Source organism: Bombus vosnesenskii, unplaced genomic scaffold, assembly GCF_011952255.1.
Source record: "Bombus vosnesenskii isolate JDL3184/JDL3185 unplaced genomic scaffold, Bvos_JDL3184-5_v1.1 scf7180000013431, whole genome shotgun sequence".
Taxonomy (NCBI): Eukaryota; Metazoa; Arthropoda; class Insecta; order Hymenoptera; family Apidae; genus Bombus; species Bombus vosnesenskii.
In genome coordinates this window covers 453,914-480,552 of record NW_022883046.1, presented here as the reverse complement: position 1 = coordinate 480,552, position 26,639 = coordinate 453,914, and the positions used below count along the sequence as shown (strand labels likewise).

General features: G+C 44.5%; 2 protein-coding genes across 3 annotated transcripts; both read right to left on the bottom strand.

The window, feature by feature from the left end:
• Positions 1-2,106: 2,106 nt before the first annotated feature.
• On the bottom strand, positions 2,107-15,572 carry LOC117238017 (protein FAM151B). 2 transcript variants are annotated; one of them, XM_033502524.1, is made up of 5 exons: positions 15,421-15,572; positions 5,748-5,882; positions 3,934-4,172; positions 3,558-3,697; positions 2,107-3,484 (listed from the first exon to the last, which is right to left on the bottom strand). In XM_033502524.1, the coding sequence occupies exons 2-5, from the start codon at positions 5,872-5,874 to the stop codon at positions 3,088-3,090; spliced, it is 903 nt and encodes a 300-aa protein (XP_033358415.1). In that variant the 5' UTR covers positions 5,875-5,882; positions 15,421-15,572; the 3' UTR covers positions 2,107-3,087. The 2 variants fall into 2 exon arrangements, with proteins under 2 accessions (XP_033358415.1, XP_033358414.1); XM_033502523.1 differs by lacking the exon at positions 15,421-15,572 and adding an exon at positions 11,557-11,924.
• A 520-nt stretch (positions 15,573-16,092) lies between these two features.
• LOC117238070 (protein peste-like) lies at positions 16,093-25,880 on the bottom strand. Its single transcript, XM_033502643.1, has 10 exons — positions 25,489-25,880; positions 22,892-23,152; positions 21,894-22,060; positions 20,148-20,292; positions 19,870-20,076; positions 19,098-19,309; positions 18,389-18,794; positions 17,910-17,983; positions 17,542-17,767; positions 16,093-17,466 (listed from the first exon to the last, which is right to left on the bottom strand). The coding sequence occupies exons 2-10, from the start codon at positions 23,006-23,008 to the stop codon at positions 17,296-17,298; spliced, it is 1,725 nt and encodes a 574-aa protein (XP_033358534.1). The 5' UTR covers positions 23,009-23,152; positions 25,489-25,880; the 3' UTR covers positions 16,093-17,295.
• Between the last annotated feature and the right edge of the window lie 759 nt (positions 25,881-26,639).

Genomic DNA, 26,639 nt, shown 5'->3' with positions numbered 1-26,639 from the left:
CAGAATCACGCATACGGTGGAGCGGTGTTGCGTCGCTGCAAAAACGACGATTAAATTTCATCCTAGTCGGAGATTTCGAGCGGTGGCCGTACGGAACGCGTGCAATCAGCCTGCCAGATAAATGATCCGAGGTTCCAGGTGAGAGGGGCGAGTAGACGAATAAATGACGCTCCGACTTCGACTCTGTAAGACACGCCCGTGGAATGCAGTCGTTTGGACGCGGCGTACCGAGAAAATTTAAGAGCCGCGACTCGACGCTTGTGTCGCTAACAAATTCCCCTGAACTCGGTATGCATTTTTCGCGCCGGTATTAGCGATTACTTGAAGTGGCAAGCCGTCAACGGCAGACGTCACAGAACCGCTTCGAGCTCGCGCAATCAAATCTGATCCTACTGTCTTTCTATTTCTGAACTCAACCAGGTCGGAACGGCCGCGACAAAAGATGTAAGCCGCTTTAGAGAACGGTCGCTTCCACGGAATACCACCAAAATTTTCGTGGGCACGAAGCGAAATTAGTCACGCGGATTTAACCACGGCTCTCGTGCCAACAGACCGCTCTGAATGCATCGATTTGTTCTACAATGGAGAGCACGTATCGTACACGAAACTTGTTCGACGTCCGACGTTGCTCCTCCGGTGGGAAAACTCGCTGATTTAGAATCGAAGTAATATTTGGCGGAATTGTCGTCCACGGGTCTTTGGTCTTACGCGATCATCGTTCGTTTATTGCGTCTTTAACGATAATTGAGAACAGGAAACGACTTAGATTACACAAACCTACGAGAAAACCGAGCAGAGATCGGCGTGTAGCGCAGTCGGGACACGCCGCTTTCGATCTAAAAAGTTTTGCCCAGGTTCAGGAGGTTATCTCGGCAGATTATGCTTGTAGGTCACATTGTTACTCTCTGGAATGGTAGTTTGCAACGCTAGTTCTCTGTGTCAAACGCGTCTGACTGTTTTTCTCTTTGAATTCGTTACGAGTTATATAACGTTTCACGCTTTGGGAAATTACGCTGGCGAATGATCGGCCTGGAAGTCTAAACCAGGGGGCAGCTCGCGAAGCGTGCAAATCGCATTTTCGTTGGCGATTCACGAACGCATCCGTGGTGAATCTCCTTTCGTACGGACTGTGTGTACCTGCAGATCGTGAACGCAAAGAACAGTCAAAGAACGGGACGAGAAGGAGAACGTGTGGCAGACTCTGATCGCGATAAATGGAATTCCTTACCTCCATTTCCGAAGACCCCTCTCGATGGAGTGACCCTTGACATCTCGCAACCCAACTACGCCTCCTACGCCACTCCTCTCCTTCTCGTTTTCTTTCACCACGTTACCTTGGCACCGAACGTTGCCACGAAAAAATCCCGCTCGGAATTCGAATGCGTCGATATCATAGACGTTCGCGCCACGTCCATAGACAATGAAATTCCTCCGTTATTATTTATTGTTGTGCCGACACGCGATCTGATGTTAACGAACGATCGGCTAAACGAAGCTGCGGTTCGATCGCCAACTCACTTACGAGAACGAATCGGAAATAATCGAAAGGTAAACTGAGGAGATTAAACGAGGGACTCGACTCTACGACTTGCATCGTTCGTGTCAAATGGTAGGGTAAACAGAAGTCCGAGGAATGTTCGGTCGGTAACGGGCTCTCCGTCTGTTTGACCAGTGATACTTTCAATTTAATATGTAATTAAGCGCTTGACGCAACAACTAATTTCACGGATCTCGAGACATAAAAAGTCGTTCGTAATATCTCTCGACTTGATTTTAAACGATTTCTACTAGTCGCATGAATCTGTTCCACCAAAAAACATTCCGCAGCTGCATAATTTCGATTTCTATGGGTTGATTCCTATCGCATCGATGGAGAATAAGCCGAACATAGTGGGTTGTAAATGTAGCGCCGTATTCCATGACACGCGTCGCGTGAGCAATCATCGATTTACGGGATTACGAACGGACCACCCGCTTTGGAAACTGGCTCCTAGTTTCCATCGCCTCTCGGCAGATGGACACAAAGAGCGCTTAGCGTTCGAAATTATCTAGCAAGATTCGGAAAAGATGCAGGAGTTTATAAGAAAATTCGATGGAAAAAGTCGATAAATTTTGCAGATGATTTTATTGTTTCGTTATCAAACGCGGTGCACCGACACCGTATTACGCATTCACAATCCTTTGGTATACAGATGTACACGTTACAGCTTACGTAAACTCTAATACCGTATTTGTTTTATATTTTGTTCTGCATCCTTGATCTGCACCTATGTCTGAGATATGTTAAAGGCAGGTACAGGAGATACGTCGGTGAACACTAAAGAGGTACGATATAACACACTACGAGTAAGTTTCGCGCATTTGACGCGGTATTTTAGAAAAAAAAGCGTGTCTCCAAGGTGTAAATGGTGCAAATATGCTGTGATAAGTGCGCCAGGTGTTAGAACTTGTTACTTATCACGGCACTTCGTTCGCATCGAAATCAACAGGATGAATCCGAAAGATCTTCGTTAAATCTTTTACTAGATCAATTTCATTTAAGTTACATACTAACAAAGTCGAGCGTAAAATCCAACTATCGAAACGTCTTTCTGGTATGTTATATCTTACTCTATCTTACAGGTTTACTTGAAGAATCGAAATACGTCGCATTCTATCATAGAAATCTACAAAAACGTGCCAATATGACAAAAAGAAATAGCCATCTTTGAAAAACGAATAAAGAAAAGAGCACGATGTCCAAGTATTGTAAAGCGAGGGTATTTCGTCACGGCCAACAGGAATATCGTATTCCTAAGAAAGCTCCCTTAAAATACTTAGAAAAAACGTTTGCGAATAAGCTTACGCGCTAAAAAGTACAAGTTCACGACCGAGACTCTAACGAGAACATTCGACCGTTACATATCGAAACTGCTTTTTGATTTAAATTCTGATGATCTTCGATCGCAATTCGATTTCGTTCCGTCAGTCTCGCGCTTCTTTCCTTCGTCAAAGAGAATTCCATGGCGATGGAAGAAGACGCGAGACTCTTCCATCACTGAATCCCCTCGAGTGCATGCGAAACGCGACGAGAATTATTCAAACTGCTCACAATATCGACGATAGAAGACCAGTCAGAAGACTAACCGCGAGCGTGACCGAAGCGACCATAACGCTCGATGCTCCTGACAAATCAAGCTTATTCATCAAGTCTTGCGGTACGTCGACGTACACCTTTTTCACACCGATATCTCGTATTAGCGTTGACAACGTCTCCGCATCGACCTTGTCACCCTCGCTCGACCAAACGGTTAGGGTTACGTTGCTCGCGAAGGAGCTATTCTCCATCAGCGACTTGATCATTTTCATACTGTTCGCGGCTAGACCAGCTCTTACAGGATAAGTTATCGGCTGAGTAACCTTCTGTTCTTTCAAGATGTTGATCATATCTTGGATTTGTTGCTCCGTGTATTGACCTTCGGTGACGTTGTCATTGACGCCGTACCTGAAACACGAATCGATGAAGTTTCGAAATATTACGAACTTTTATATTCGTAGACGGTGACTATCGTTCTTACCTGGTGGTCCAGCCGACCGACAGCGTGTACTCTGGAAACGCCATGGCTTGACTTACGAAGGCTTTTGCGGTGACCGGTGTGGTGCTTGCGTTCACTGGTCCAGGGAGTATATCCGCGTTAAGAAATACGGGGAATTTAGTCTGAAAACAAAGAAAAGCTGAGCGATTAAGACGAAAACAGAGCAGATATTGGTAAAGGAAGGCTAGACGCTTAGGATTCTCGATCGTGAGGAACGCGTGGCCATCGGTAATCGAGGCAAAAATAACCCTCCAGTTCTGGAATGTATCGTTTGACAGAAGCGATCGGTGAAACGAAGCACGAAGGACTTTGTAAAGATGCACGAGTCGATCTATAAATACGCAAACGGGATACGTACGTTATTGCGGACTTTCTCCAAGATAGGCATGCTCGCGTTGAAGGCACCGATGCTCTTGAAGTCCAGCTTGATGCCCTTGGTAACGTTCTTCTTGATCACGGTGTTGAGGAAATCGTCTAACGACAAGTTGCTCTTAGTCGCTGGCGGATGTGCCATTATCGGTATCAGTTGTGTGCTATTATCGCTCGTACCGTTCAGTGTGCCCAACGTAACGTCGGCCTCCAGCATCTTGACGTTGGCTTTAAACAGGAGAGTCAAGTTTATAAAAGTACATGTGTACATCGGTACGAGTGAAAAAGAGAAAGAGAACGAGGAAGGGCAAAGAGGGAGCAAGGAGGGAGGCAGCAGTGGTACATCTGAGAAGCGCGAACAGCAATTGCGCCGCGAAACGAGAAAGAGAAGGAGGGTGAGAGGGAGATACCGCGGTAGTGAGAAAGAGATGAAAAATCGGCTGGTTTCAGTACTCGCAGACACGTGCAACGAATATCGATCGATGCCTAAAGAGGCTGCGAACCAACAGATTTCAAATTCCTACGCCAGTGCTAAGTACGGCTTTTTAGATTCTTCGCGCTCGTGGAGGCTCTGAAAAAGCACTTGGGATCTTCGCACCTTCCTCCCATTCGCCTATTCGATCACGTACGAGTGTTTCGTTCGTAGAAACGCGCGACCGACTTCCGGTTGATTCTAGAAGGAGATGCACGCAGCCACCTTGACACATATTTCCGCAGGCCCGGTCGCGATCGTATATGTCACGGGTTCCTTCATACTTTTCCTGGATATCGTTTCATTGATCGAGACATGATTGCGACGACAGCGACGCACCTAGCGAAGCATCGCGGAGAAATCGCCGAACGATGTAAAACGACAAAGAGGAACAGGTTCGGCTTTCGTTCGTTCCGCTTTTGTCGCGGACGACGCGATCAATTACGGAATGGGAGGATCAAGGTCGTACGTATCCGGAGACTGACCTTCCTCTACTCTACGACCATTCGAACGTCGTTGCTGACGTCCGAGTCTCATTGAGATTCAACGAGGGTGACTGGTTTGTTTCTCGAAAATCTTTCGCCGACGTGACCACGAAGGTGATACCATCTTCCTGAATATTAATTAATACGAATTTTAAAACATCCGGTATCACGCCGGAGCGTGTTTGAAATATCGTTTGGTTAAACGACCTTCGACCTCGTATGTTGAAACCGCCCGAAGCGTTTAATCCCGATAATTGGTATTAAGCTCGCGCGATTTGACCGGTGCAAACATATCTCACGTGGCTGATGGGGTTACAAGCGTGTCCACCGTACGATATCACGATATGGAAAATGTGTCGATGCCATATTTCGAAAAGATTCGTTAACTAATAAGGCGTAACAGGCGATCGCGAATCTTCTGGGAAATGAATTTCTCATCAAGCTCTTATTATTACCGCGTTCTTTGAAATCTGACTCGTCGTATACATGCGATGCGATTAATTTCTCACGGGGCACCTCGTTTAAAGAAAATGATTATTATCGGAGGAACATTGGAAATTCAAACCTGAACGTTAAACGCGGTTTAAGTTTCTCGGTTTCTTGTTAACCACGCGCGATGCAAGTATCGTCCGGCGCGATATTCGCGTGGCATTAAAGACGACGGACTGTGATAGTTTGGAGTGCCGTGTTTCGATATCGCGAATCTGGAATATTTTCGCAAAGCTCGTCGACGCAAAAGGGATCGAACAAATTCTATTTCGATCATTAACGTGGTCTCAACTATTTCGCCAACGAGATCTCGAAGAGATTTCCAAGCAGACCACTTCAATTACGCGATCGACGTACCTGATACAAGTGCGTTGTCGAGTTTCTCCTTGCTGTTGACGGCATGCTCCCAGACGATCTTGGTGAGATTACCCTCGATGTCTGGAAAGAAAGTGGCTACGTCTACAGAGACGTTGCTGGCGGACATGGCAGCCTCTGAAACAAGCAAACGTCGCGTCTAGTTAAAGAGGTGAACGGGTCTCGACCTTCCGCATTAATATTCTCCAGGCCTCTCGACCTTTGACCCAATATTCGGTGGGGTCGTTTCATAATTGAGCGGACTGCGAATTCCTCGTGAACCAGCAGAGGGTAGGAAGATCCGGAGAGTTTTCGGGGGAGGGGCTGGATGACGGAGAATTTCGCCCTACTTTGCACATTGTGTCCCGAGAGATCGATAATCTTATTCATTCGTTACCGTCGTTACCTTCTCCGCTATTGTAGAAAATCGTTTGCGCAACTACCAGCAAAAACAAAAAGAAGAAGCACGCAGCATCGTTGAATTTTCCTGTCCGATCTTTCCTGTCACCGGTCTTTTCTTTCACTCCTTTTCCATAATTGTTTGTTCGTTTCGCTTTCCTAGAAACATCGTGCAAAGGAAGCAACAAAGATTCGAAAGAAGCATCGTTCGTGAAAATACGGGGATACTTGGCAAATTTTGCTCGAACAAATCGATACACGACGAACTCCCGATACAACAGTTCCAACTGACCCGTTTCCGGTTCAGCAGATCTGTGCAGGGATGGTTGTACGCGTTGGTCGATCGACTACCCAGCCGCAAGGGAGAACCGTGCTCTTTTTAACACGTATGAAACGGGGAGTAGAGATCGGAGTTACTGAAAATGGCCAGGTTATTCGATGATATTGCGAAACGCATATAGGGAAAGAAAGGTAAGCGTAATATTTATTTTAAGAAAAATTTATCGACTTTGCCGAGAATTTCTTCGTAGCTCTATTTTCAGAGATCGAGTTAGATCTATATTCGTGCGTTGCGCTTTGCGCGTGAAAAGTATCACCGTAACAGTGTGGCATTCGTGTGTAAGAAATAACCAGCGGAGAAAAGAAGAATATCCGATCGATCGGTCTTTTATTCAAGTTATAAATAATGCAGAGAGCCCACGGTCGCGCAATTATGCGAATATACGTAGAAAGAAGAAGGACAATCGTAACGAGTAATACATATACAGTTTAAATTCGCCTATCTCGTCTTCTGCATCCACGAGTCTGTTTGCACGGAATCGCTCTGGAACGTATTCTCGCCGCGACGTTTCCGACTTCCGGCTAAATTCACATTTAGTTTCCGACTCACCGATTCCGTACAGAGAAGGATATGTCTGGGAATCGGTGGTCGAACAGCTTTACCAAGAAGAACGCAACACCGGCCCATTCTTTTCCCTCTAGAATGGCCGGCCGTTCTTTGAACCGGCAGTTAGCACACGCCTGGAGTTCGAAGCGAGATTGACCTCGAATGAGCACGAGTTACACCAACGACGCACTAATTGGCTGAACAATCGATCGTTTGTCTTCTAGAAGTACGATGGTTCCTGATAATGCTTCAACCTGACGCATTCGTTTCCGATCATCGTATCTTCCTCCTTAAATAAAGGGAATTCATATCTTTCTGATTCGATCGTTCTGTACTTTGAATTACGGTTACATAAACCTCTCATAAGTTTCAACACGTTTAAAGTGGTATATCTCACCTTGTGTATATTAATCCTTAGCAAATAAAGGACGGGGCTTTTATCGCGGATGAGTTATCGACCAACCGTTATCGCGATTTGCGAATATATTTTTCAGTTTCAAGAGACACGAACGATTACGCTCTTCTTTCGCCTAAGACTCGGGAAAGTTTTCGTTTCGTTTAGCGAGAGGCATAGATGTACCAGTCGTTCTTGCTTGGTCCCCTTAAGTGAAAGCTGTTTTTACGCGGTAGACTCGGACCGGATAGTTGGCACAGCCCTCGGCTACTTTCCACAAGCTTAGAGTGGAGTTTTGCAGGCGCACGGATTTCCGGCGGAATTTACCGCGATACAGGCTGGTATCGAATTTAGTCCGCTGAGCCGGTCGAACGACTCTGTGACTTATAGGTGAATCGTAATCGAGCTAGCTGGAATCCGACTTTCATTCGCAGTTAAACTGTCGGAAATTCCAATTTCCACGTTAAGCGCTGATCGGATTTCAGCGAAAATCAAGGCCTCGATCGTTTACCATAGCTAGTCTCCACACGTTTCCCTCGTTTCCGTATGGTTATAGGGGATACCGCTCATATCACGGATGTGTTTGCCATGTAGGGTCGCATACTGTAGATAGTATAGGTAAACATATAAGCTACTTTAAATATCGACTGTGCCTAAACGTGACGCGCGGATTATTCGATAGACGTGCGATGAAACGTCATCGATGCAGGGTTAAACTTTCAAACTAATCTGTAGAATTTTCCAAGCAGTCATAATGTCGATCCGATGAAAAATCTTCGTAGGAAGTTACGCCGACATTGACGCGTCGTAAAACCCGAACCAAGCTTTAAAGAGACGTCTGTTACCCTGCCGATGACAAAGTAGTCTTGATACGATAATAACGCGATAGATTATACCGTGATCTATTTTCTACGATGCGATACCATACAAGATTGTTGGTATCGCGTGATACGCGATCGGACAGGGAAAATTAGAAATGTCACGCCCTGTCCATTTCAAGCCCGATTCTATCACGAATTCGTGACGCAATCGAGAATTTCTGTTTCTTGATAAGACGCGCGATGTTTAATTCGATTCCTCCTGCGCGTACGCTTCTATAAGCCGATAACAACAAGTCGGTTCAACGTTGTATCAGCCGTATTCCGAAACTTGGCCGAGTTTCCAGGATTCTCCATCGAATAATCTTTGTCCATGTAATCGATACGCACGTACGTCATACGAGCTGTTCGAGCGATACGAGAATATAAGCATCAAAAGGTAAATCGTTTGCGCGAAATATCCACTCGCCAATGCCATATACGAAATCTTCGTCCAATATTTTTCACCGATTGAACCATGGCTTTCGTTCGACTGCGACAGATTCGAGAGATTTCCTTCTATGCCCGAACGACGTTCTTTTTTCGCACAATAAAATCTTTGCCGAATAATCCATACGTCGTGTACCAACGAGGATCGAAAGGTCGGTTGAAAATTCATTGCACGATCAAACTCAGGTCGAACACGTCTGGCGATCGCGTAACATAACGAGATTAAGCACGGTATCTTTTCGTGAGCAAATATCTTGCGTATACGCTCGTTTCTTTTCATATACCTAAGTGTCTACGTTTGATATTCGTTCAAGAATTACGATCGACACGGTACAAGGTTCGCAAGAAATCAAGAGAACTCGTTCGTACGAAACGTTCCAAATCATTTTGTTCACGTTCCATTGCGAAACTGTTCTCGATGTGATCAAGATTTCGTTGTAATCTCCGTATCTACAAAGGACGACGTTATATTACATATTTTTTTCACGTTCTTATCTACCTATCGGCATTTATCCGAAAATGACTAAACCTATGTTCGAAACGACACGGCGGATCTAATCGCTTGATATCTCGTTACTGGTTCTAATCACGCGATGACAGTTTCATCATCAAACAATTTTACACCTTATTTTATTTATTGTGCCGAAATTAGAACACGGCTCTCAAGACTGATAATACCATCGAGAAATAGACGATATGAGTCACCTTCCTCGACTTGTACGTAGATAAGAATGCACTTACCAAACGCCTCCAGCTACCTCGGTAAACACGTTATACGCCTTACGTAAACGAATTCGGGTTCCGACGTATCGCGACACGATGTCGCTGTTTGCGATTCCCATTACAATTAACAGCTTGGAAATAAAAGGCTACGAAGAAACTCGAATCGATCTGATCGATTTTTTCCTCTTCATTTACGTTGCACCATCTTTCATTGCCTGTGTCTTTCGTCGTTCTATTCGTTATTTCTAGTACGTTACCTGGCTATCGTCCAGTTCGCGTAGACAACTTTCTCCCAGTGTGTACCTAGTTTTTGCAAATTTCTGCTCTAAGATGGAAACAGATACGATGGAATACGATGTTGTCGTGATAGAGAGAGAAAAGATCGTTTGACATGGTGACATTCAATTTTCAAGAACCTAACCCCATGTTTTCCGCAAGGAACGCACTATGTCACGCGGCTTCTTCCTCTGTATTTCTCCCATAGAGGTCTCTAATAATATTTACGGCAAACGATACGCGGTCAAGCCGACGCGCTCTGTAGCATGTTTATAAATGACAGTCGCTCGTTAATTAGTCCGCTAACGGGTGCTCCTTGTTTATCGTTGTTAAATAGAAAATCTCGCGTATTGATTGTCGGCCGAGTCGATTAGCCTAATTAGGACTATTAATACGTTGCTAATGGGGCACAGTCATGCGAAGATTAATTTTTCTCCGCTAATTGTTTGCGTGTCTCTTTCGGTCGCTTCTACGCCCCTATGTTTAATTATCCTGGGAATTCCGTAGACGCGCCCCTTTGTGTTCGCGTGAATGTGTTCCAACGTCATTTCAATTTCTTAATATACTCGAGAATTATACCGATGCATTTAATGAAATCGCCGAGTTACGAGCTACGAAAATTTGACGCGTGGCACGTCACATTTTGCAAACAAGAACGCCTGTTCTTTCGTGCGTTCAAGAGCTGCGGTCGTCGGCCAGAGATATGGTCGAAACGATCACAGAAATCTTTCTCCGATAATTTCCTTTCTTCCTTTTTCCTCGACTAAGCCGCAAACGATACCGATTGTTACTACAAGAACGATAACTGGTTAACGTACAACGCGCGCCATAATTTCAAGGAAAGCAAATGCTTACAGCGTTTCATCTTGTGAGCCTCAAGATCTCGAATTCACGAGAAGGAATCAATCGACTCGAAACGGCTATTTTCTGACAGCGCGTGCACAACGATGGGCAAAAAGAGCTCTAAAAACAGCTTATTTACGTACTATTTTTGCGCGGCACGTTGGTTCGCATATTCAGCGGAGCAACGGTAATCTATTTTTAAGAGTGCTCCGTGATACAAAGAACTCCGGTGCACGGTTAAAATGCGCTGGAAAATGCCAACACATCGGAGGAAAGCGAAGCAGAAACGAACGAAGATCAAAAGCATGAGGAAAGTAGCTGAAGAAGAAGGTTTACGAGTATCGGAGAGAAATAGAGAGAGAGAGGGGGGAGAGAGAAGCAAGAGAGAGAAAACCGGGTTACGCCCAGCGTATATGTTTGCATTTCGAAATTAATCGCGTTTCTCCTCCGGCCTGTATGCCACGATAGAGTGAGATATAAACGCTGAGCTTTAAGAATCAATTGATCAATCTCGTTGTTCACCGACCGTGCGAAATCGGCTGCTATTCTCACGCGACCGTTGCCAATAATTGATCGGCTCTGGTTCTCCTTTTGAGACACTAAGAATCGTCGGGATTTAAAGGGTTGCTTTCGGATAAAATCGATAGCGAGCAAAGACGAATTTCTACTCTCATCCGACAATCCCAATCCGCGAAACAAACGGAAGTACATGCCCTTTAATTTCTCTGCGTCATTGTTTCGAGTTACGATCAGCTTACTGTGAACCGCCGAATGAACCAAGTGCTGGATTAATTGCACCAATTTGCGACACACTTGGAAAACCCTCGAACTCCAATATATTTTTCTTCGATTCTCGTGACGAGTTTGATCGCGATCGAGGTTACGGTTTATGACAGCTACGACATCGTAGGAGCTTCGAGAACAATTTCGCGCGCGATTAATCGCGACTTATCGTCAAGCCAGAGAGAAAGGTGTAGGACTTACGGATCAATGCCAGGAACAGGAGACTGGTCGCCGTTGTCGTGATACTCTTCATGGTCCCTCACGGTGAACACTGTACACGTTTTGAGAAAAAGAGAAGCGAGATGATAGACGCGCGAACAGCGTGCGCTCGAACGACGAACAGGCGGGCTACTTCGGAAAAGAAAGAGGGAGAGGGCAGAACCGGCGTGGCTCTGGTTGCTCAACGACACCCGGTCAACTCGGCAGCCTCGAAACGACTGACTGTCGTCCCGTTGCGTCGATCGATTCTCGAAATCCAACCGTACACAATACGGAGCCGCGTGCACGGAGCTGCCGTCGCGCCGCACCGCGTCACTACGCTCCACTCCGCTCCGTTCCGCTTCGCGCCGGCTCTCCTGGCCATATTTCGCGATGTACAGGACAGGACCCCATAGCACACACACGTGTCCGGCATCTCACGGTCCCAGACAGTCGGTGAAACGTGGGGTGAATAACAGACCGTGGCAAGGGGCATCAGGTACAAGGGGAAAGGGTTGCACTCCTCGTTCTTTCTCCTTTTCGATGCGTGAAAAGGGACAGGAGCGTGGATCGAATTAGAAGCCGCTTCACAGAAAGAAAGGATTCGCAACGCGGTCGTTGTTTAGCGCATCGCGCGTTTGTTGCTCCTTTCCGGTATGAGATACGGATCTCCAATAAATTAAATTTTCGGATTTCCGTGCCTGAGAAAATTTTCACGGCTTTCGTTTCGGTTCGTCGACGTCGCATCGTATCGTAGATAATGAATTTCGTTAATCGTTTATAGTTGCAAATATAACATCCGATAATAGTGTTTAGCGTAGATGCATGAGTTTAGCGATATATTGTGAGCTCGTTTTTTTTCAGTGTGTAGGTCTTCACGTCGTTAAAAATGGGAGATTCGTGACGCTGTTAGCTTTACAACCTGTTCGTTAACGACAATAGTTTTCGAGGTAAAATTCAAACGGTCCCATTAATTCTGCTCTTGTTTTCGACTGTTCGTAGCGCAAGGTACCAACGCAGAAGAAAAACGGAGCAAAAAGGAGGGCAGACATTCATCGAGAGATAAGGTAAAGCTTACGGAACCAGGTGGCACGTTATCAGAAAATTGTTCGAATAAAGCATATAATTGATAACCGGATCGATAGCCGTCGGTTTCACCACGTTAGGTAACCGAAGCATCTGTACAAACGATGTATATTTTTGCGAATCGCAGCGCAGGCTTCGGCTTGTAACGCGGAAGCGAAATTTTATTTGACCGCGACGCGATACATCTACTCTGGAATAATGCTACTCTTGCCGCGTTCCAGATTCGAATAATCGATAATCCCCGATTAATTGTTCGTCCTGTCGGAAGGTTCGTTTTTCGGCTTGGACGATCACGTTCACCTCGAAACTTCGATGCACCGGGTCAAAGCGAAGCGGTTGCAAAGACGCGCGCATCTCGTTGGTGAAACGGTATCGCTTAGGTTCTTATCGCAAAAGTTTGCTTCGGGATATCGAGTGTTTTCGTCGTATTCCGAACGCGATTTCAGTGAAGAGAAACTGCGATGCCAACTGTTTTTTATTTGTTTCATTCGCACGTAGTATGTAAATTGGACACATTTGTTTCTAAAGCGATTGCTCAATCTCGCGTATTGTTAATCGCCGGTGCACGAAAGGATCCAAGCCTGTCATTAGCATTTTAAAACGCAGCCGTTCAGAAATTGTAGCTTGACGAAAAATTTGTTACTCCACGCGACATGTGTTCGGCACACGAGCCCTAAACGAAGCATAAACCCGACGACAGGGGTCGTTTCTCAGATCGGTCGAGGGTCGGAGGCTCGAAACATCTGTCGAGGGTTCGCGATTCCAGGGTAACCGTACTAGCGTCAATTTCGCAGAACGTTTCGCCTCGATTTCGCCACAATCCTTGCGCAGCTTGGAGGAAATTTACGAAACGACGAGTCATTGATACGGTTGGCGATTCTTCATTACCGTAGAGACAGCCGCGTTAACAAATTTACACGCCAGTCGAGTTGTGACGCTATCCACGGAAAATAACCGACTCTTATCTTGCTAGTTGGGTGATGAACGCGAGTTGAAAGACCGAACGTTCGATGGGTTCGATCGCATGTTCCGTGAGCATTTTCGATACACCGATCATGCGTCGTGAAAGATCAATCGTCCGAAAATACGGCAATAGTCGCGTATAAATATTCCATGAAGTTTTGAATAGATAGATTTTTCACGACACGACGAACACCTCAGGCGACACCGATGCCAATTTGTCGAAATACCATGATCGATCAGTTCCCTGTCTGCCAATTTTTGTAAGGGATAGTCGCTTAACGGTTAAAGAAAGAAGAACGGAAGCAAGAAAAAGAAAGGAAACATGAAAATATCGAGAAAAAGAGCGTAATTATCCGTGGTGAAGAGGTCAATCTCGTTAAGAGGTTAATTCCTTGTGCGACCGTCACGCGATTTTTGCGAGAAGGACGCGACATTTATTTAATCGTGGTAATGGCGATCTGTTTGACACTTCCGAAAGTTTCGCGGCACGAAAGGAGTGGAACTGCGAGCGTGGCTGGACGAAATAACCGACTAAAACTCTTGGGAAATTTCTTCTCCCTTGTTGCTTCTCCCCATTTGCCAGAGGAATGATACGCGTTATCCCGTAAAATCTACAGTGTCATCAAGGAAAGCAAGAAGGAGGGGAGAAAGAGGGAGAAGGACGAAACCATGACCCGGTAAAGAGATCATGAATGTTTAATTTTATAAGTTCCCATGTGTCGTAATATGCGGGAAGCTTTTCGAACGATATTTTTCCAGGACAGGAGACGCTATCACGAGCCTCGCAAACACTAGGTATGAACAGGCTCGTGGTGACGTCTACGAATCGGCCATAACTCCCAGACTTGTCCTTGACTCGTTCCACGAGCGGGGAGATGCGGATCGCGCGAGCGAGGAAATGGAAATGCATCGGCGCATTCCAAATTTTCCAGGTCGACGCTGCTCGTTCATGGGCGCGCGTGTGTACGTGTGTGGATGCGCCAACACTCACGCGCACCCTATACTCAGGGCCGATGCTTCAGATACAATAGAAAAATGGGAGTTTCCCCGAGACAATGTGGAATACTCTGCTTTGTAGCGCGAATCGAAGGTTCCCCTCGGTTCTCTCTTCTCTCTCCCATCCCTCGCTAAGCCATTCGTCTCTCTCTTTATCCGTCTGTCTCGAATACTCATAAATATCCTCTTTAAAGTCCTCCACGGAATTGAAACGGACCGGCAGACGTGACAATTAGCCGTTCCGGTGTCTGCATATGTATTCGTCGGTTCTTTCCTCCAAGGAGGAACATTCCACCGCTATGCCATAACAAGGAAATCAAAGACAGACAGAGACGGCGCAGGAGTTCGCGACTCGAGCACAGGAGCGCCCCTAATTGTGGATCGAAGTAGAGTCGTCTCGCGAGCGAAGATTCCAGCGAAAGAAGCGTTTGGATGCATAGACGGGTGAACGATGCTTCGTCGGCTATTGATTTTCAGCCGCTACCGCAAACGCGAGGAAAACAGTGTCGCAAGAACTGCCCGATGTAATTAATTTCTTAATGGCAGTGGCACTTTATTTTCATTCGATTAATCCGTAGTCGTTGCGTCTTACGTGACTCACGTGGTTTGCTATTCGGGATTAACGATCATGTGGTTATTCACTTTTAATTTGCACGTTTGTGTTTCATTGGCGCGCGCTGAATCATTTATTTTGTCATTTTATCGAATCGTATGATTATTCTCTGGCTGCGCGATACTACGCTGCGCGATACTACGCTGCGCGTCGTGAAACGCAATGTCGTCCCTTCTATCGCGTGTATCGTGTATCTATGAATCGCCTACCGTGTTGCGTTCCTATCCTCGCTGGCTCTCGTACGCTGCTGAACCATCCACTCGATAAGCCTGGTTCGATGGGATTTCGAAAACTCCTTGACGACGGTTCGAAATCGACATTGATCGCATGATCGAGCTACTGAAAGGCCAGATGTTACATATCGCTGTTGTCAACGAAGAACGTTATATAATGGTCGAAATCGATATGGAACGATGCACCTTTTACCAACAGCTGGAAAGCAAGGCTGGTGAAAGAGAATTGCCAGCCTCTCGGTCTTTGGAGCAGCTCGAGAAATATTTCTCGCTACCAACATAATGACTTTTCTGTAGTAAGCAATGGATCTTTTCAAATTTATCACGATGAATAATAAACGTGCGCGAACACGGCTCGTAGCTATCGCGTTATCTTTTATCTAATCGCAGGCAAACATGGCAGTTTCAATACATACATAGAAGGGAATAAAAAATTCAGTTATTGCCTTTATACATTTAGAAGAGGACATGAGCGTGTTGTTCGCTGTTATCAACGAACGATGAGTCTGCGCGCTTGATTACTCATCGATGATAAAGAAGTTAGCACGACGTGTGTCGCAGATGCTCTTGTTTCCTTCCAAAAAGAACAAAAGGTTTTCTACATGATCTTTGCGAAAATGAACGCAACGTTCAGATAATTACATATAGTAGTAAAAGTATCGAGTTTTTATTAAAATACAATACAAAATCTGAAACGGCCAGGAGCTTTGTCGTGTGTGTCATAATTACAGGATAGAATTACAACTAGACGATAATTGCACTTGATCGAAACGCGTTAATTTATGCTTCGTAAAATGTATCATACTTGTTCGGCATAAATCATTGGCGCCCGTGGCAATCTTAAAAACAAGTAATAAACAAATAGAAAACTTAACGCCTTTCTCCACGAGTTTGGCACAAGAATAGCATTCGGAACAACAGGAACATCGGTATTGGCGATAAAATTATTATTTATCGTACGCTAATCAACGTATGTTAGGTTGACCTCAGACTACACTAATATACCTATATATATATATTGTCAATATTTCACGGTTCTCAACTAAAAGGATGAAATATATTGTCAGTACAATATTGTTAATTTACGAACACCTCTTTCGTTGAAAATCCTGAAATATCGACGATATTATCGATTGTCTGAGAGCACCTTTAAACGACGGCCGCAAAAGTTGGCACCTATTACCCTATTAACGTGACTCGCCGTCCCTATTCGTTTACTTATATTCATAAGCATGAACGATGCTTGTAATTCGGTAATTGCTTGGTTCCGTCGACATATCGAACCATTCGTGTTACGAAGACCGAATCGTATCTATTGTTATTTCATTCGAGTTCCATTAATAAAGGTTAATTAAAACATCGTTCATGACCTCTCCGCTTTTATCAGTCTTACGTTTGATGTTTGTTGAATAACATAAAGGTATGGAATGTATCGTTGGATTGATCTAGCTGTCCTTTTTTTAACCATTAAACTGAGGTACAAACGTGCAACCTTTTGGTCTAAATAATAGAAAATCAGAAGGTTTCTTAGCTGAGAGTGATATGTACGAAAATATTTCAAAGACTCGTGGACTCGAAACGTAACTCATACTACGCCATAGAAGATCTCTATTTCCTATAACGCATAAACCATTCCATAGGAACTCGATCCATTTTGTCTAAAATCCTAAATGTTTGAATGCAGTTGAAACGTAAATTCGCGCGATTGACACGGCGTTACCGTGAATACTTTGACACTTTGTCGTAGCAGGAGAATCCTCCGATCGTTAGTCGCATCGACGCCACCCGTCGAACACATTTAATCCTAGTCGATCGACTAGATCCATTGTTAAACGTTTTCTTTCCTCTCCTTTATATTTGGTCCTGAAGCTTCGGCTGTAGATCCGTGTTGAAGCATTCGATCGAATTAAAGTATAATTTACGATCGTTTCTGACGTGTACGTCGTCACCACCGTTGCTCTTATCCAAATAAATCAGTTCTGATTTGTCCGCTGAGGCCGATGCTGTCTCTAGTTTGGAATTCTGTAAACATCATCACGATTCTTACTGCTTTAAAAGTCGCGAACGATTTGAATTCGATGTTTAATAGTAGGTTACCTTGTCGCCAGCCACCGAGTTTGCGCGTTGCTTGTTCAAGAGGTATAATATCGTGATCGTGAAGACTATAAGGGATCCCACGAGCACCATAATCGCGCCAGCGTATATGAATATATTTGGCAGAGATAGGAGCTTTTTTAGCTCGTCGACGAACTTTTCAGTGGCCTCGACTTCCAACGCGAACCACATCACTGGGAAATAAATGGTCGGTACGGATCTGAAAAGCCTAAATAGAAGTCTATCATGAACGTCTGTCGTCTTGTTAGATCTATTTTGGTTGTTTATTTCGCTCGTTCTTCGGCCTAAACGTTAGCGGCATGAGAATCGAATATTCGCTCTGATTGTTTAATTATTGGAAACGTACTTACGACACAGAATATAACGGTTCTAGCAGCACGTTGATCTGCAACTTAGCAGATACTTTCAAAGGAATGCCGGTTTTCTGAAAAAATCCATTTGATTATTTGCAATTGATTCGCGCAGATTGGAGACGTGTTATTTCATTATTTCGAATCTTTCGATACGCGATTGCCGCGACAGTTCCGATCTAATGATAAAGAGCAATCGATTGTAAATAGGTGATCTAATAACAATAACGATGATTGCTACGTCGTGGACGATAAACGACGATAATGACGAAGAATGTCCGATATCGACGTGTCGCGTGGCATCGCATGTAAGGAACTCGTATCGAGGTCGTTGCAGATGTTGCAATGCTCTCTCCGAGGTCGAGTACGTGAACAGAATTTAGTCGATGGGAACATGCAAGGAAATAAAGTAGGAAATAGTACGGTAGTGGGGAAATTCTAAAAACTCGAAGATGGTTGAGCTCGTTGAACGTATTTACCGGCTCGAGCGTGATGAAGAAGTCATGTTCCTCATCGGGATTAAGTCCGGTGACTTGTTCTTTGAGACTAGGATCGGCCCTGTTGAAATGAGGTAAGCTGGCAAACACAGGAGCGCCATAACGACAGGCGCTTACGTTCAGTAGACCAGCGGGAGTGCATTTTCCGTTGCAAAAACAGTTTCCTATGTTTACTACGTCTGGGTCTTCTTCCGGGGCATTTGTGGCCTCTGCCGAGTGTTCGGCCTCGAAAAAGTCCTCGGTCGTGGTAGTTTGCTCGAAATATTTGGCCTGGTCGTGAGGATAGCGTCGTCTCGTATTGTTTCCCAACGTCTTCTCGCTGAGATCGTATCGGTAGCTCTCCAGACCCATGTGATCGGTTGTCTGCGAGTACTCGAACGTCAACGGCCTGCGAAGAACGGAAAAGGAATCGATCGTGATCCGATTCGGAGTCGTAAGGGATGCGACTATCGTCACGTTTGCTCGGAAGCGAACAACGGCGAACCTATTGACTCCACCTACGAAGAAGCTGTCGCGTAAACGGCATTACCGGATGATCCAATTTACGTGTCTCGAAGGTTAACGAGGGAACTTGTGAATGAAAATTGTCTAAGGTTCAGCGACGCTTAATTTGCCGCGAACAGACGAGAGTAATTAGCGAGCAGGAGCGCGCGCCACGCGATTCTTTTCTTTGACGGGCGCCGCAACTGACCTGCATAGGTCACCGCTGAACATGACAATCTCATCTTTCTGTCGATACGGTGACCAGAATTCTCCAGCGCTTCCTTCCACCACGTTGCACGGGCTTTTAAAGAATCTAGTAGTGTCTTTGTAGTTCCATTTCCTCAGGATCCCAAAGTCGTTGATGTTTTGGGCCCCCGTGTCCATATTGAAGTGGCCATCGAACATCGTGGAGCCGTTTCTCTGAAAGCGTGACGTGATGGATATTATTAGATATTCGTACCGATATCTTGAAAGATCGAAATCTGTCGTCGTTAATCGAAACACAGGTGGCGTTTGATAACGGAACGATAGATAATTCTAAATTGTTTTCTATGATCAAGTAGCCATACAAACGAAAATTCGTCGCGACGATTTTATTGCTGAACGGCCTTTATCGAGTGGCGTGCACTCTTCAGGATTTATGACGCAGGGAAAAAGGGAGGAAGAAAAGTCGCTTTGGCGCGTAGGTGGGATTAGTTCGCCGTAAATGTTGCATGCGTGACGTAACAAATTAATACATAATACGCCTCCCATTGCTTTTCATTCGTCATTTAGCGACCTACACGTGACCTGTTCTATTCAGTACCAATTTAAGTCGCGCTGCGAATAATTTATCGTCGGCTGCAATGCCGTTGCTACAACAGCGCAAATCGCATCTTCGACCTTCTGCGCGTCCTCGACACGATTAAATAAACAATTTTAGCTATAATTTCTACTTTGAGATGGTTGGTTTTCCTCCAATTATTTACTCTCCAACGTACCATGTAGAACCATCCGAACTTGTCAAAGGGTGGAACATCCTCTCCCATTCCGGCTGCCATTTTTCCAAGCTCAATGAGCGTGTCGTCGTAACCTTTGAATAGCAGCTGATCCACTGTCTTCGTAGTATGCACGTCCAACGACGACAACATCAGCGACAGGGTGGCTTGCAGCGCTCCATCCCAGTATCGTACTTTGTGTTTCGCTGACTGAAAGAGAAGCATGAACGATGGATGTTTACGGTATCTAACGTAGTTTTTTACCAAAAAGGTTTACTCACGATCGCGACGGTGTTCAGTTGTGTGATGCGGTCGGTCAAGGAACCATTGGTAAGCTCCGGTACGAAGTACCACCATCGTCGGTTGAAGTAGCTGACAGTGTGGTTCTCAGGGTGAAACACCACGTTTGCTTTTTGCCTGATCTCTCTGAAATTTCGATGTTCCAGTATGAATCACGGGAACGGGAATTATTTTCGCAAAGGAAGCAATACGCACGTGAAATCGTAACGAATCACGCGCCTATTACTTCTTATCTGTGATGGGTATAATTTTCTCTGCTGCTTTTTATAATCGAGTTACATCACGACAGTTAGTTGCAAATTGTCGAGCAAGTTTCAATAAAAAGTGTTCGTTCTTCCGAGAGCGCTCAATTTGGAATCGTTTGAACGCGTTACACGTTTCCATAACGCTATTTGCTTATCGTTCGAAGCGGAAATAAATAATAACAAAGCAGGATAAATAATAACGTGTTGCCCTAGCATTATCCGGTGCACGGAAATCAGGCGGGTAAATGGCAATAGTTACGCGCGTGTTGCTCCAAGTCGTGGTGGCTGCCAAGCGATCTTCAATTAAGCGATACGTTCGTGATTAGAGAGCCGTGATTTGGTGCTTTAGCCTACATATGCTTGCACATTTCGTTGATTAGATTTGACGCGACAATTGCTGCCCGCTAAGTGTATGAACTCGCGGATGCACCTTGCAGCGGGTCTAATCTTCGCTTATTGCTAGCAGCGCAATCTTTGTTATGTAATCGTCTCGAGATTAGGGCGAAATCAACGACAAGCAAGGAGAAGCTCACGCGTCGACCTTTTCGATGACTTCGTTGGAATCAAATCGGCCAATTACTTCCGTCTCGCGATCGACCAACTAAAATGCCAATCTGCGCCAGAATCAAATCGCTTCCACATCTTGTTGCATGTTTCTAAATATAGTTTTGACTGAGTTATACTTGCGCTTGCATTCCACAGGCCCAAATCTGGCACTTTAACGCATACTCCCACTCATTTCATTTGCTATTCATTTTTATTCGATGAAAATTTCCGAATTAATGAAAACCCGATTGCCAAAGGTTGCACGAACCACGTATCGTCACGCCCTGGTTCGCGTTCGTTCACGTACCATCGAGAGAAAGCAATTAAACGTGCAATTGTTTTGTGTAACATTTAGATCTTCCTACGCTAGCTTGGTGACCCGTCGACCGGTCGAGTTTTCACCGTTCATTAAGATGTCAATACCGCGAGGTTAAATAGTATGCCCGTTTTTTATCTTGATTAGGTCGCCGATTAAGAGTGCCCTCGTGGAAGGTGACTTCGAGCCTCCTTCTCGCGTTCGACGTATCGACGTGGGATTTCTATTCGATATGAACGCAAATTCAGCCAATTTGCGTCATCGATACATCTAGATGGACTTGTAATTTTCGTGATTATAAGTACTGTGTTTAGTATCAGTTTGTATTGAGTGGCAATTCAATGTTACGCAACAGTTTCCGCTTTGATCACACCGTCGTTTTTTTTTTTTTTTTTTAACGATTCTTCGATTTCCGTGACAGCACGAAACAAGCCTGATATTTAATTGATGCTGAAAAGAGAATACCGTGTCCCGTTGACGACGTCATGTTCCTGTTATTACTGCATCGAGGTTTTCGTTATTATCAGTGCAAATGCTGCGTTAACTCGAAATTTGTCGTTTCCTCGATGCCTCCGCGAAGATCGTTAAATCGAAAGCTTTATGTATTCGACGAATCATACCGAAATACGTAAGGACCAACTTCTTCGAGGTTCGGCTTCTTTCCAGGTATCTTCAATTCCTCTGGATTGGTCCAATTGAAAAACCGAATTTTGAAATACATGGGCGGCAAGCTACTCGTGTCGTTCCATACTTCGAACGCTTTGGAACTTGGCGTCAGTGGCATTTCCTGGTAACAGAATTAACTTTTATCGTAGCAGTATCATTACGTATAGTATCAAAGCTCATTACATCCACTCAGCTATGAAATCGGTTAAATCGCTATGAAATCAGTCATTTGCTCGTAAACGAAGCATGCGTCCCACAAAAGTGTAATATGATCGTAAATAGGTCTGCAACCGAATCGTACACTATGCACGTTCCTTCGCAACGAAAAATTATACGTCTAGTGTAACTCTAAAGAGATATGTCAATTCAGTGAACAATCAACCACTTTTCCAATCGTGTTGGGAACAACGACGAGACACAAGGGAGACTATCGACTAGCCTGTTTCATCCCGACCGCGGTCGTCGAGAAAATCTCGGCTACTAGACAACTTTGTTCGTTCCGTTTTGTGCAGATTGTCTATGACGAAAGCTTTCGACAAACAGAGAGCCTCTGTGCCGACAATCAGGCATATAAACGATATAGAAATAAAATCGCGTCAGTTAAACGAATCGCGAGATAACCCAGAATCGCGAGGCTATCCGACCAATTCTCGCGCAGGAAGAATAAAGCGTTCCGACTATATTTTACGTTAGTCTCTGATGAAAATAAATAGTATTCCAAACTATCTCGGCAATAACGACGGAGAAACGTATAGTCACGTTGTTGTAGCGTGTGGTAATCATAAAAGCACCAAGACGCACTTCATTTGTTTAAACGATTCAGATCGATATACTTTATCGCGAAAAACGAACGAAATTGCGTCACTGTCTGTACGATTATGCAAATTAGATGCGAAACGTGTATGTAAATTAAAATGCTCGGTTCGACGAGCAATGATCCATTGATACCCACCTTTTGCAGAATGTAATGAAAAATTGCTGACGAGGAGGAATAGAGGACCGTGCCAGAAACGATCAGCAGGACGCCGAAAAGACCAAGGCCAAGAGATTTGCTAGTCCAAGGCCTCATGATGACGGAAGCTTGTGTACGCGGAAAGTCGTTTCTTGACTTCTCAGCATGTGTGCCTCCGACGGCCGCGGTCAATGTGTTCGCCGATTAGACCTACACCCGGTCACTCTTCCGGCTGTTATGTGTTTTTCTACGTCGCGAAGCCTGAAACAAGATAAAACCTATCTAATCAGGCAGTCACCGAGCCACTTTTTCCACGCTCTCTTTCGTCTTGTTGTCTAACCATACATACATCACGTATATACGTTTGCCATCTACGTCCTACGTGACATGTTTCTCATTTGGGCCATAGCAACGATGACTTTGCCACTTTGTAAATTGCGAGAGAACGTGATTGTCTGGATCGTAAAGCCAGTAAGAGTAATGTAAACGGTTGCTCGAACGTTTAGCTCTCGGGTTTTGGTTAGGTTTGGGTTATGGTACCTAAATTATAGTATGGAAGAAGGTCATAAGATGCATTACCCTACCGTAATTTGCCTTTTCCGACGATCCGAATGGCAAAGTTTATCGGTGAATAACGCTCGAAAACGATTTAGTTCGTGCTCCTCCTTTTTTTTCTTAAGAAAATGAAAGAAGCAACTCGCCAATAATATCGTGTCGTATAAATTGCAGAGTTTCGTGGAACGATTTGGGTAGACCTCTTGTTTTACGTCACCACGTGTCGTTCGTTTTTTATTCCCTTTTGGCTCATCTTTGACCTACTTTACTTTATTAATTTGTTGGGCGCTCCAACTTGTCCACACGATGATTTCATCGTAACAAACGTAACATATAATCCGCCTTTGGCTGTTCTGATATTAAACAGTATGATGTAATCCAGGTTTAATGAATTTATGTAACTCAGAAAAAAATACGGAACGAATGATCGATCGCGCTAATCGCGAAGAAAACGCATCGGAGATTTTGTTTGAAGTGTCGCGTATTCCCGTTCACGTGTTTACATACTTGATCTATGCAAATGATTATTCAGATATTGACGATAGTAAAATAAAAACATCGGCTTTTTCGAAAACGAAGAGGTGGAAAATATATATGTCACGACAACGTTTGAATAGTCGACGAGATTCTGAAACGTGATCCTAAAAGTTGTAACTCGTACCACGATACATACACAGCGATTCGGCGTGAAAACATGCAATTGACAGCTTCGCTGATACTGCGTTTTCTCCAGATAATTTTATTATCCGAATGCATGCGTCTTTTGTGAAATAAAATGTTACGAGACAATCGCAATAATAAATCGTTCCCGAGCGTTGCAATTAACTTCAAGTATCTTTTTTTATCTTGCCAGGTTTCAATATATTACAGATTTTTATGATATGCTTGGCCATGACCCACGTGATCCCATGAATTTTGTGTCATACAGCTGCGTTTACTGGTAGTTTAGCCGGATGCTTTTACATTGTCGTTTTTAATTGTGTCAACGTTATCACCTTAGCGTTACTTGTAAAAAAATGGGAAAAAAGGGGTCACATTTGCATTCATATAAGAAACGAATTTGTAGCAAATGCACGTATATTTTTCGTCATGAGATGATTTATTTACGGTCGCATGGCAGAGCGTACTCGAAATCATATCCGCGAGCGGTTTCGCGAGGCTGGAAAATTTTATAAAATCTCGAACTTGAACACGAGGATTGGGCGTAACAAATAGAGGGACGATAGCGGAGGTTTAGTCGCACGTTTTGTCGCGTATCCGCTCGTATCCGTCCATATCGTATTGATGTAGGAGCACGAGTAATGGGAGGTTATTTATCGGTTCACCGTCCCGTGGTGTCCACCGCGTTGTTCCGACAAAAGACGCGAACGAGTGTGTTCTTATCGTTGGAAGCGCCAATGGACTGCCACCGTCTCCTCTTCGTTCATCGATATCTCCTGACCTTTAATTCCTTCCCGACCGAATTTCTTTTTCGCGCATCGACGTCCATCAACGTGCAGTATCGCGCGCATTGCTTTATAGATCAAAAATAACATAGAAGTAGCAATGGGATCATTGATTTTTCTGCCTCTTTTCGAGCAAGGGTCTCGCGGATTATGAATGAAGCGGCCTCGACAACTATCACGGTTACGACGATCGTTACAATCGCGGATTTTCATTGTACGTGTTCGACGTTCCACGTATGTTTGTTGTTCGTCAACCAGTAGGTAATGTTTCCTTTAGAGATAAATATTTATATTAGACGGATATCACGGTACACGTGTAAACCGATTAAATTTAGACCAACTATTCTCTATCCTCTCGAAAAAGATTCACATTATTTTAGCTAGGACGATCGTTCACGGACGCGAATGAACGAAAAATAAGCTTAACAGGACGCAAAGCCTAATCGGAACATCTTGTGAGAATGTTAATATGGAACTGTGCTTTGCCACGCAACATTGCTCTTTGAGACTCCGAAAGATGAGTAATCTTCCCACAAACACCGACTACTATATCTCCAAATGTGAATAAAACGTGGCGATAATATGCGATTGACTTACTTGTTTCACGTAGTCCACAGTGTACGTTCGATTACTTTCACTGTCCACGATCTAGATGAAGACTTCTTCAGTCAAGAAATGACGATAACTTTAACGAGATTATAGACCAAGCTCAATCACCTCGACTCTAACGTGTGATACTGTATACAGCACGGTTGTTACTGCCGCGTCCGATGAATCAACAGGCTGCATATAATGTGACTATTGGCCGCATCCCCTCCACTTAGGGAGACTTCCCTCCTTTGCTCACCAATTCGGACCCTCGTCATCCCGCCTTACTCCTTCGAAACCTCTTGAAGAATTTTCTCCCTCTTAAAAGCGACGTCGAATCGCTCGCTCGTATATACTAGGGACAAGGTCTATTATCCTATGATCGAGCAGTAGTTTGGCTTCTCTCCAAACCGCGTCGCAGGCCCACGAAACCAATCCAATGGTGGTTTCGTCGTCAACTAATTATAACACGTGCTTGCGCTATCATTACACGTATCACGTGTTGCGAATGAAGCGCGTTTGCGATAAAAGGAAGTAATTCGTAAAAGTCGCGGATATGGAGTACGAGTGCACGCCGGTAATTGCCCTCTCCGTTTTTCGCTGCTCAAAACGGATTAACGTACAAAATCGATTTTCGAAACGAACGCCATTCTTTCCACACGAACGTTTCAATTTTCGATGCAGACGCAATTCAATCAATTAGTCGGACTCGTTTGTCCTGGACAGTTGAATAATATGAAGGCAACTTACTTTTGCAGGAAAGTTCAGATGCTCAATGCGTCGAAGCTGATTTGGGCTAACAGGATGATCTTGACCTCACGTGATTGACCAATGCCTTACGTGGCTGTTATGCAATGGTCCTTTTATTGAATATTTTATCGAAATACGTTTTGTCAACCATACGCAACATTTTCCTCGTTGTCACGCAGCTTGATAACGCGTGAGCAACTCGAATTGATATGCCGAAGCATATTTGAGAAACACGGTGCATGAAAAACGTGGTGAAGATTTATTTACCATGGGCGTTGAAGCATAGTCGACGCTGCTGATATCTTATCTTCCGATGCAGTTGTGTGAAAAGGGAAACAATCTTCGAACGAGACACACGACTTATTTTACATCGTTAAATCTTGACGACCGACGCCAATCGAATTCTCGCC